General features: G+C 37.9%; 1 protein-coding gene across 1 annotated transcript; it reads left to right on the plus strand.

Annotated features, from left to right (window-relative positions):
• The first annotated feature begins 880 nt into the window (after positions 1-880).
• On the plus strand, positions 881-3,820 carry pvalb8 (parvalbumin 8). Its single transcript, NM_001201213.1, has 5 exons — positions 881-918; positions 1,540-1,604; positions 1,966-2,098; positions 3,009-3,118; positions 3,582-3,820. Exons 2-5 carry the CDS (start codon positions 1,544-1,546, stop codon positions 3,605-3,607), a joined length of 330 nt encoding a protein of 109 aa, NP_001188142.1. The 5' UTR covers positions 881-918; positions 1,540-1,543; the 3' UTR covers positions 3,608-3,820.
• Positions 3,821-11,745: the final 7,925 nt, after the last annotated feature.

Raw genomic sequence — 11,745 nt, forward strand, 5'->3', positions numbered from 1 at the left:
AAATGACAGGGTTTACCATCGTCGCGAATATGTGATTAGATGATAAACTGGCGTGACTTTTTTTGATTAACAAATACAGTGTCTGTGCGTGCATCCGTAATGTTTGCATGTGTGCATGCATTTGTGTGCGTAAGAGGAGACAGCACGAAAGACTGAGAGAGAGTTAGAGAGAGAGTGAGAGAGCGATGATGATGACGATGATGATTGCATTATTGTATACACTAAAAATCTGGAACAATTATAATAATACTAGACCTGGGTATGAAAAAGCAACATGTAAATAATAATAAAACGATATCAACTACATAGTCTTCTTAAAAAAAGTCTAAGTGAATATCTTAGACTGCTATTAATCGTGATATAATTCTGATATAATTGCATGATATAATTGCATGATATAATTGCATGATAATTGCGTGATATAATTGCAGATATAATTCTTATGGGATAGGATGGGATAGGGTGAATTATGTTCTTAAGTCTTTTTTCTTTAGCATAATGCTCTTAATGTTCATATATTGCATACTAGCGTATTTAAAAGCACTACGTTTTTATTATCCGTGCATTGGTGTGAACAGAAATGGGACAGGTGTGAAGGGTGGGAACGGAGAGAGAATACCTGCAGACCACAGACCGCAGGGCAACGCTTATTTAATTTTCTATTCTACAAGGTCATGATAGACTCGGAACTGGCCTATCAGCATTCAGCTCTTGGGCGGATATAAATAGTAATAGATAATTAGTTACCCAAGAAATTTGAGGCGGGTCTGCCTGTACGAATTCGATCCATAGACAGGTAACTTAAGAGTGGCCCATTGTCTCTCTGATCGGCCCTATATAAATCCCTCCTGCGCATAGGGTGATCACCACTCAGTCTTACCTCCACGTCCAGCAGCCACCACACTCCAACTTAAAAGGGTAAGTGAGAACACACACTCTGCATTTCTCTCAGGAGAAGAAGAGAAATGTTATTATTGAATTCATTTACGTCATTTAATTGTATTTTTAATTGACAATGTATTGGTGTGCATTAAAGACAAGGATGCATTTCAATTTGAGGGTCAAATTGTAGCCTATATGGTGCATCAAAATACTTTAAAGTGTTTCTTGATTTTTGATTACTAACATTTAGGTCAACTTTTATTCTGCTTGCTTTTAAAAATACTAATACACACTGCTTCAGTTTTTAGGGAGCTTCCGAGCCTATAACTTTTAAGGGTGCGTAAAAATGGAAGAAAAAAAAAACACGTTTTTGGTATTTAAACATTATTTTTATTGCAACTCAGTAACATGTAATTATGACTGGGCTATATATAATATAGGACTAATATTGGTTAAACTAACTTGAGCAAAGAGGCAAGGTTGTGTCCGTTTTTAACTGTTTATTCCAACCTGGAAATATAGTGTGTTTTGGCACGTAATATAATATCACGCGTTAGATTAGTGACAGCAATAGCTTTGTGGCTGATGATTCAGAAGACGCTTTAGTGCCTTTAAAAAAAAAAAAAGTGTTAATTATTTACACGGTTTGCTTCTCAGGACTATGTCGCTCACGTCCATCCTTTCCGCTGATGCCATCGACAGCGCTATCAAGGACTGCCAAGGTATCGATTTTCCGCAGACCATATCATCTGGCCGGCTCTTTCATGTCGATAAGTACACGTGATGGGAAAACGCATGAACATTGGCGTCCCAATTAAACTCAATACAATATAATCTTATCACAACTGATATGCAGATTGAGACCTACTTAAACGATCACAGAATTATTATAAGTTTTAAAGTTATTGCTGAGCATTAAGTCAAGAGTATATAAAATATTTCTGGTTTCAGCTTACTAACAGTTATTTATTTACTTATATGTTTGTTTGTTTATTTGTTGTTTGTACTCACTAGTTTGTTTTATTTACTTATGGTTTGTTTGTCTTTTCTTTCTTTCTTTCTTTCTTTCTTTCTCTTCAAAAGCACCAGAGTCCTTCAATCACAAGAAGTTCTTCCAGCTGTGTGGTCTTTCCAAAAAAACTCCCCAGGAAATAAGGACTGTCTTTGGCATCCTTGACAACGATGGCAGCGGCTTCATCGAGGAGGAAGAGCTCAAGTATGGACAAAACTATACATTTTCAGACATGACTGTATGACTGGTGTAGCTACTGATTAACATTTTATTAAACACTACATCTGCAATATGATTACAAAAACTGAACATGAAAACGTTGCTCATCAAATTAATGGAACAATATGTACCAATTGTAGCAATTATCCATACAATGCATGTGACTAGGTGCTCTTCAAACCTTATCCAAAAGTGTGAGTTTTTTTTCTCAATTCATGACTTTAACAACTAGAATATTGTTAAGACCAAACAATGACATTTAACTTCTTTGGTGTGCCACAAATAAATATTTAATATAATCTGTGGTTTTCAAAGAAGGCATTTTACTACATCAGAACAGCTCATACAGATGGGTGACAAATTAATGGAAAATCCAACATAAAGTGCTTAGTAAGGTTTGGGGCTAACATGAGCCACCAAAAACAACTTCAGTGCACCATGAAATAGATTCCCTGGAAGTCGCTGGAACTGCACTGGAGACATGGGAACATTATCATCTTTTGGAATATTCCCTCAATTGGTCTTTTGATGCTGGTGATGGAGAGCACTATTTAACACCTGCTCCAAAATTTCCCATAGGTATTTAATTGGGTTAAGATCTGGTGACCATAGCACTTGATTTACAATATTTTCACACTCATCAAAGCATTCGGTGAGCCCTCATGCTCTGTGGATGTGGGCGGGCCAGCCTGGAAAAGATCACTCCCATCAGGACAGAAATGTTATAACATATGATAAAGATGATCAGCTAGAATAACTTTGCATTGATTTACAGCGATGTTTCCCTCTAAGGGGACAAGTGGACCCATTAATCTGTCACCTGTCTGTATATCACATTTATAGTGCATATTTTGTTAAGAATGAGTCATTGATGTGATTTTGATTTTCTTTGTAGATTCTTCCTGCAGAGGTTTTCAGCTGGAGCTCGTGTGCTGACTGAGAGAGAGACTAAGACCTTACTATCAGCAGCTGATGATGACGGTGATGGCATGATTGGAGCTGAAGGTAAATATAACTGATGATCACTACACTTTAAGGAAAAATGGTTATTCGTGGGTTAATTCGATAATTATAGGTCTAACTGGTTAATAGGGAAACATGCTATTGTAGGGTTCTGCATATAATTGTAAATTATTTCTTCAGAGGGACAATGTCAAGAACGCTGGAGGGTTCTTGTCAAGATGACTAAATATTTGTCACTTTGTGTAAAATCATCTTCCAAAACAATGTCTAAATGTAATTGCTTACAGTTTACTCAAATTATTATTTAATTTATCGTTTCCATTATTCAAATTATATCCCTGCTTTTATGGTTTAATAATAAAGTATGTTAAATCAAAGTAGAAAGAAGCAATGACATAAACACTTAACATATTATTGTAAAGCTAAATAAAAACTTTGCTGCACTTGCTGCATCATGAATTCACTTATCCAATTAAATGACACTACTTTGTTTTCTCTCTAACAGAATTCCAGTCCATGGTGGTCTCCTGAATGGTCAAACCTCCTCTTGATTCAGTTTAACGATATTCTTCCTTGTTATTCTGCTTTCATTTAATTTCTGGAAGCCCCTATTGATACAGATACAAAACAAAAAACAGTTTATACTATATTTGTAAATACCTGTAAAGAGATTACTCATCTCTCCAGTGTATAACTGACACAACATAAATAATTTTGAGTAAATAAATAAATGACTAAACATTATGAATACTGCCTTTCAGTGGTTGTTGAATGTCATGAAATGATGCACTTCAGAATTTGAGAACTTTTGCTCAGCAAATCCCACAAAGAGTTTGGCATAGGAAGGTCCCATTTCAATGCTCATACTAATCTGCAGACATGTGTTTGAGATCAAGAGATAAATATGATCAATATAGATCAGCTTTCATTTCCTGATATTTACATCTAGGTATGCTAAACATCTTAGAACACGGCATGGTACCTTTGGCACCTTTTAAATTGTAATTTATCATTTTTTAAATACATTTTTTGTAATTGGTCAGATTTAATTTAGGCCAAAATGTAAAACAATTAAGCTTAATTTCTGAATGAAGTTTAGTAAAGTCCACATACCCTAGTCCTGAAACTCAGCCACATTCAAATCATGAACTGCTTTTAGCATTGCAAATCAATTTCTCTTAAAAAAGTCTGGAGGGGGTGAGCCTCTAAAGACATGCTTTCTGGACTCAAAATCATGCTCCTACTCATGACGATCAAAATGATAAAGTTAACAACTTCACAGGAATGCACCCAACATATCCCTCTGGCATCATCATTCAATAATCAAAAAGTATCACTTAGAGCCTTGAATAATCAAATCATTTCAGTGAATAGAAACTCACATTTGAAACCATGAAACCCAAATTGCAAACAATCAAATCTTGAACTTTTACTGACTGTACTGGATCTTTGGTCCAAAATATTTTGCCCATCTTTATAAATGTGGCACTGATTACGTCTCCATCTTGGTAAGGATTTGTTAAGAAAGATTTGGTCATTTGCTTACTTCTAGTAGCAGAGACCTCCTGAATAAACTCTTGCAGCACAAGTCTGTCTAAGATGGAGCATATATAAGTACTATAACTGAGCCAAATTAAATCATAAACATGTCCATAATGAAGATTTTACACAAGTATTCAAAACACAAGCCACTATTTTATGAACACCAGAAAAGTCTCTTGTCCTGTCTTTTTGTGGCGTCCTACTGCAAGAGGTTTTTATTACCAAAATTTCTATTATATCTTACCACAAACCAGCAGTGTCAACAATGAGAGTGTCAACATCTATGAGAGAACCACTTCCATTTGAACATTCTCTTCAAAGAGGAAGAAAATTATAACATGTGGCAGAGGGTGTGTGGTCAAACACTGGTTATGAAGCAGGGGAGAAGTCATAGAGAACCAGCAGGTAATGAGTAAGTGTCTACACATTTGTGCAGTTAATAAAAGCCTATGTACAAGCTTTGTGTGATAGAAACTTACCCTAGAATTTTTTTTTAAAAATTTTGGTTATATTGAAATAAATAGTGCTGAAAAGCACTAGCTGTAAAATAGTAAAGCATTATTCTCTCTGACAATCCTGCCTCCAGTATCCTCAGTTCCCCCTCTGATGCACCAGGGTGTCACAGTTGTGCTGAAAAATAGGAGTGAGGGCTGATATGCCCTGATAGAATCAGTTGTCCTCATGGAGATCATTCTGTTCCTCATAAACCTCCAACAAATGTAAATAAGTCTTTAGAACTCAGGGGGACAACAGCAGCACTTTGAGGATCCAGCACAGGCAGAGGATCAAGCTTAATTCAGCCTGCTGATACTCAAGCTGCAACAGCCCCACCCATAGCCCAAGTTACCTTCACAAAGATGGCTCAACAGTATGTCTCATAGGCTTTTGTGGAGCTTTTTCAAGCAAGTGGTGGCAGCATGAGGCTAGCCTGAGTCAAAGTGGGTGGTCTGTCTGCTTCCTGTGTTGTCCAGAGAAGCAGAGCTCATGTCCCAACAGCTGCCTTTCTCCAATCATATGGAGTATGCCAATTTCAAGAGAGCCACCTCTGAGCAACACCACCAGTGGTTCCCTCACAGAGATCATTTGCATTTGCTCAGCAGCTCTGTGACACCTGTCAGCAGTGGTTACTGGCTTGAGAGCATGATGCCGAGGAGATTGTGAATCAGGTCGTGCTATAACAATTCATGGCACAGCTGCCTGAGGGGGGAGCCAATTGTTTCCAGTGCCTCTGGCCGGTGCTGGTGGAGGATACAACTAACGGTGAACCCTGAAATTGGTTACATGGGCCTGTCTTTCCTTCCTGTCACACTCCTTATCTTTCCATCTCCAACCCCCCTCTTCCTTTAACGGTAGAGGTACAGCCTGGGCAGGTGTGTTTGGGCTGCAAGGATCCTGGGGACTTGTAGAACCAGTGCCCTCCCATGAAGGGAGAGTCTGACATACCACAGGTTTCTTTTGATCAAGCTGGGCTGTACTGCATGCCTGTCATTATCACAGGGGGGTAAATAAATATGACTTGGTGGATTCATGTTAAACCTCAATCCCTCAAAGCCTGAATAAGTGTGAGGCATTGAAGATAGTACATTAGCTATCCACAAATATCCTAGGTGCTTGCCCCTATTCAATTCTGGGGACAAAAAAAATAATATAGAACCATAATGAGAAAATATGTTGGTAAATTGGCCAAACATCTGGTAGCTCTTAAAGCATCTGTTGGATGGATCCTACTATTGGTTAGAATGGTGTGGGAATTGGAAAGGATTTGGCCTTCTATGGGGATTCACACTCCAAGTGAGAGTAATTGATGGTCAGTTTGTTGCAGCCAGGAACCACCCTATCCTTTTCGTATTTTTCAATTATCAAGGATAAGTTGGATATAAGGATAGGTGACATAAGACACTCAAAGGAAAGCACAAATGACCCAGTTATTGCTACCAAAGAGCTGCTGGGAAATGCTTTTCTATCATAATCATCATGATCCCATTGAACGGCTCTTAGGATAAGACAAAAGACTGACATGCCTCATGGCCCATTTCTAGTGAATGGGCATCAGTGGAATGCAGGTGGTGTTTGTCATGCTGCCAATGTAAATTAACAAAGGCGACTTCAAAGGCACCATTGTGGTCAGTCACATTAATCAAGGTCCTCTTGCTGTGCCATTAACAGTGCATATGAGGGTACTGCGTTGAATTATTGACACAGACCAGAGATACAGTGCTGTGAAAATGTCTTCTATTTTTGTGTACGTCATACTAAATTTAAACAAAAAAAATTACAAAACAAAGGCAACCTGATTAAACACAAAATACAGTTTTTAAATGATGAATTATAATGATAATATTGAAGTAAAAAAGTTATCCAGTACCAACTGGGCTGGTGTGAAAATGTATTTGTGCTCATAGTTACTAATTCCCCAACAAGATTTAAAGTTTAAGGGGGCAATTAGTTTTCACATGGGTGACAGGAGTTGGATAACTTTTTTATTTTAAAAAATAATATTAATAAAAACTGTATTGTGTGTTTACTCAGGGTGCTTTTGTTTTATGTTGTATTTCGTTTGAAGATCTAAGACTATGAGAAAAATCAGGATCAGCAAATACTTTTTCACAGCACTGTACAATCCACCTGGTAGTTGACCAGCTGGTGGCATACCTAAGGGCACAATTCTCCTTATGTCTTTCCTGCATTTCTCTTATTCCCACTCTTCAGTGTTTTGTTGGTCAATGCAACCCATTACCTGGAAGTTCCTGGAAGTGCCTCTTGGGAGTCTGAATCCCAAAAGACTTACCAAGGTTTTACATTCATGCCACAAACACTCTGTTAACTATGACTTGTAGGGGGTTACCACCTGTGAACAGGTGGTTTGTTGGCACAACTGAATCAAACTCTTAAGAAAATGTTTTGTAAGTTCAGCAACAAAAAAACATTCACTTAGGTCATGGACAGGGACATCCCCAAATTGATAAATTGGAGTAGTTGCAAGGTGAGTTTTTGGGGGCAGGCTATTATCACAGGTTTGTGCCTCATTATTTGGACATCACAGGCCCCTTGGCTGAGCTCACAAAAAAGAGAGCACCAGAGCCAGTTCAGTGGATGGTAGCATGCCAACAGGCCTTTACCCAAATGAAAGTTCCTTTTTGTGAAGGCCCATTATTTCCATCTCCTTACTTCTCTTTCCTCTTTCCTATCTACCAGGGTGTCACACCCTGTAATTTAGTAATAATAACACTGATAGCACAAAATATGTAACACTACTAACTTTACAGTGGTATAGAAATCAGTAAAAGGACATCAAAAAGCATTTTTAAGTTTGGGGGTACTGATATTTAAGTATATAAACTCCACCATAGAACAGCATAGGTCTATACTATATTCAAATATGAGTATACATATAAGCATACATATGTGGTTAGGTGTCCACATACATTTGGCCATATAGTGTATATATAGAGTTTTAATACATTTATGAATGCAGTTAAATTTATGTATAAGTGCACCTTAATGTACCAAGTATCTAAGAACTAACTGATTATATGAATTAAATGTGTTAAAGGAGGAACAGCTGTGGTTCTGTAGGATAATATTTGAACAATACCATTTTACAAGGTTCCTGAATTTAACATATGTCTGTCAGTTACACCAAAACAGTCACACCCTGACAGTCATGAGCCCTTTTATGTAATGCCATCAGGTAATAACAGTGATTACAATGTGTACTATTATTCGCTGAACAGTCATTATACTGTAAGTGTGTTTTGGTGACCTAAAAATACTTGGTGAAGCGTGCCGCAATGCACATGTTTACCTGCTTAATAGTTGTGATGCAATGTGCAATGGTAAAAAAAAAAACAACCTGTAATCTTGAGTAAGTGTTGGATGCTGTATGTAAATGCACTGAGGGTGCAATCCTTTAACTCATTATACATTATTCAAATTGCAACCCATAAAGTGAATTGTACAGTTCATGAACACATATTAAGAGCAAAAGACGGGAGTCACTGTGAACTGACAGTGGCTTTGAAATGGTGTTTAACTCTTGTCTTGGTGACGGGTTGGTGATGTCTTAGGTCAGGGAAGCCAATGATGTAACAAGAGTCTGAAAAGAACACGAGCCATGACCCCAAGCGATCAGAAGCCATGACTTGTGAACAGGAAAGAAACGAGAGATGACAGGTCTTAACTGACTTCTCGAACACTAGAGGAGGCTCATGTGACAAGGACAGGCGTGCAGGACAACTGTGACTGTGCAATATTATTTCTGCTGTGGAGAAACTCTGCCCTATGCAGCAGATTCATCAGCAGGAAAAGGTAACAGATATGGACTGGGAACACAATAAAATGAAGAAATGTAAATGTAAAGAGAAAATTAAACACAAAATCTTAGTGATATTTTCACAGTGCAATGTGCATTTGGCCTTAATACACCTTGGCATCTATGAATAGGTAATAATGTTTACCCTCTTGAACCTCTTTAACTGTAGTACAACAAAAATAAGCATGTTAAAATCATGTTTAATCTGTTGCAGCCTTTGGACAGTCACTAGGTTCATCACATAAACATTAACTCGGAAATGCCACTATATTGTACTGCAGCATATCAGATGCGATTAAAGTGGATGAGATAACAAAATAGTTATAATACACTGCATTGCCCCAAACAAAACTTTCCACCTCTCACTTACTGTACATTATAAATATTTATGACATCTATAAACTCTACTGTACTCCTGTGACTTTGGTGTATTTATGTACAGCGAATCAACTTTGATACTGTTACAAAGTATCATATACAAGCCCAATTCCAAAAAATGCAATATATATATATATATATATATATATATATATATATATATATATATATATATATATATATATATATATATATATATAAAGAGTCCTTTGAAAATTCACCCTGTACTATATTGAAAACACATTATTTGATGTTTTAATTTGTGAATTTAATTTATTTTTGAAAATATACCCTCATTTCAAATCTGATGACTGCAACACACTCCAAAAAAGGTTGGGACAGTTAACTGTTTACCACTGTGTAACATCATTTTTTCTTTTAATAACACTTATTAAGCGTTTGGACACTGAAGACACCAGTTGGTTAAGTTTAGCAAGCACAATTTCCCTCGATTCATCCATTATGCATTTCTTCAGGTGTGCAACTGTACAGGGCCTTCCTTGCCTTATTTTTCACTTCATAATGCACCACACATTCTCAATCAGACACAGGTCAGGACTGCAGGCAGGATATGCTAGCGCCCGCACTCTCTGCTTACACTCTGCTTATGTGTAAATATCTTTCTGCATTAATAGTTCCCTCACAGATGTACAAGTTACCCATGCCATGAGCACTGACACACCCCCATACCATGACAGACGCTGGCTTTTGGACCTGACGCTGATAACAGCTTGGATGTTTCTTTTCCTGTTTGGCACAGAACACGACGGCTGTTTTGTCCAAAAACTATTAGAAATGTTGACTCGTCGGACCAAAAACACGATTCCTCTGTGCTGCTGTCCATTTCAGATAAGACCGAGCCCAGAGAAGTCGGTGGTGTTTCTGGACAGTGTTGATGTATGGCTTCTGCTTTGCATAGTAAAGTCTTAACTTGCATCTGTGGATGCAGCGGCGAATGGTGTTGACTAACAAATGTTTACCAAAGTATAGCCGAGCCCAAGACAGGATATCCATTACAGACTCATGACGGTTTTTAAGACAGTGACATCTGAGGGATCGGAGATCACGTACATTCAGAAGTGGTTTTCAGTCTTGCCCTTTATGCACAGAGATTTGACCAGATTCCTTGAAACTTTTTATTATATTGTGCACTGTAGAAGGTGAAATGAATTTGGGGAATGTTGTTCTCAAACTGTTGGATTATTCGCTGGTGCATCTGTTGGCAGATTGGCGAGCCTAGACCCATCCTTGCACTTAAAGGACTAGAGCTTTTTGGAGGCTGCTTATATACTATGATAAAATGCCTCACCCATTTCACATCACCTTCTTATTTCAAATTGTCACATCGCTATTAGTCCTAAATTGCCCCTGTCCCAACTTTTTTGGAACGTGTTGTATGCATCAATTTCCATTTACCTTCAAAAACCTATGCAGCTGATTAGGTAAAACATCAAGTGCCTTATCTTTTTATATTTTTTGTTTAAATACAAGTCTGTTTTTATTAGCCTTTTCCATACTGTCCCAACTTTTTCGGAATTAGGTTTGTAGATAGCTTCAGCAGACACATGCCAAGCACTTACCATTTAACATTCATGCAAATCCCTTAAGGAAGGACAAAGCATGGGGGCTGATCTGAGCACTGATACGGCAGGCTTCTCTGTGGATTATCAATGTGTAATTGAGACCAATCATTGGAGATGAGCTGCAAGCCACTTTTAGTAATAGCCACAAAAGACAGATCCAAATAAGTTGGCCAACATCTTTTGTGCACAGGTGGCAATTACAAAGTCGGTTCATGGGAGTGGAACAGTGTTTTTGTTGTGATAATGAGTTATGGATGCAAAAGCAGTGACTTTTACCTGTCTGCATGTCTGTTGGTCAATAATTAATGCCCCTCGCTTCATTGTCCTTAAAAACTCGTACCAAAGTGGGAGGGTCAGGCTCACCTTTCTTATTAAGTCAGGTCTGAAACGTTAATGGGCACCCCATTCTTCAATGATCTACGTGGACGTAGGCCAATTTTCGCATTTGAATGTAGGCTTCCTGTCAGTGATGTGCGAGGAGAACTTTTCCTGAAAAGCCATGGTGTTACTGTTCTGATCTGATTCTGTTTGGGGCCACCCAATCTACTGCAACAGGATGAAGGTTATAAAAATTTTAACTGTGTCAAAGGAACAATGGTACACTGAGATGTGTGTGGCAGGCCTTCATGTATTATGCAGAGCTTAGTTAACCAGCTGCCATTGTTTAATTTCTGTGTAAGGTTACGTTCTGATACTCATGCATTAGGATATAACAAATCACAGCCACAGGAAAGAGGGAATCTAGTTAGTGGTGCAGGTTGTGTAACAAGGTTTGGGATTTAGCATAAATACAAAGATCTACTCCTTTAAAAACAGTGGTAAGTATGTTTTATGAATAGATTATGTTTTTCTGG

The sequence above is a fragment of the Ictalurus punctatus genome, chromosome 2, assembly GCF_001660625.3.
Source record: "Ictalurus punctatus breed USDA103 chromosome 2, Coco_2.0, whole genome shotgun sequence".
NCBI lineage: Eukaryota > Metazoa > Chordata > Actinopteri > Siluriformes > Ictaluridae > Ictalurus > Ictalurus punctatus.

What these genes read in the sequence shown, in the direction of transcription:
- pvalb8 (NM_001201213.1), top strand. Translation starts at nt 1,544, where the DNA reads ATGTCGCTCACGTCCATCCTTTCCGCTGATGCCATCGACAGCGCTATC. An exon ending in ATCGAGGAGGAAGAGCTCAA is followed by an intron (nt 2,099 to 3,008) that starts GTATGGACAAAA and finishes TTTTCTTTGTAG; the next exon opens with ATTCTTCCTGCAGAGGTTTT. An exon ending in TGGCATGATTGGAGCTGAAG is followed by an intron (nt 3,119 to 3,581) that starts GTAAATATAACT and finishes TCTCTCTAACAG; the next exon opens with AATTCCAGTCCATGGTGGTC.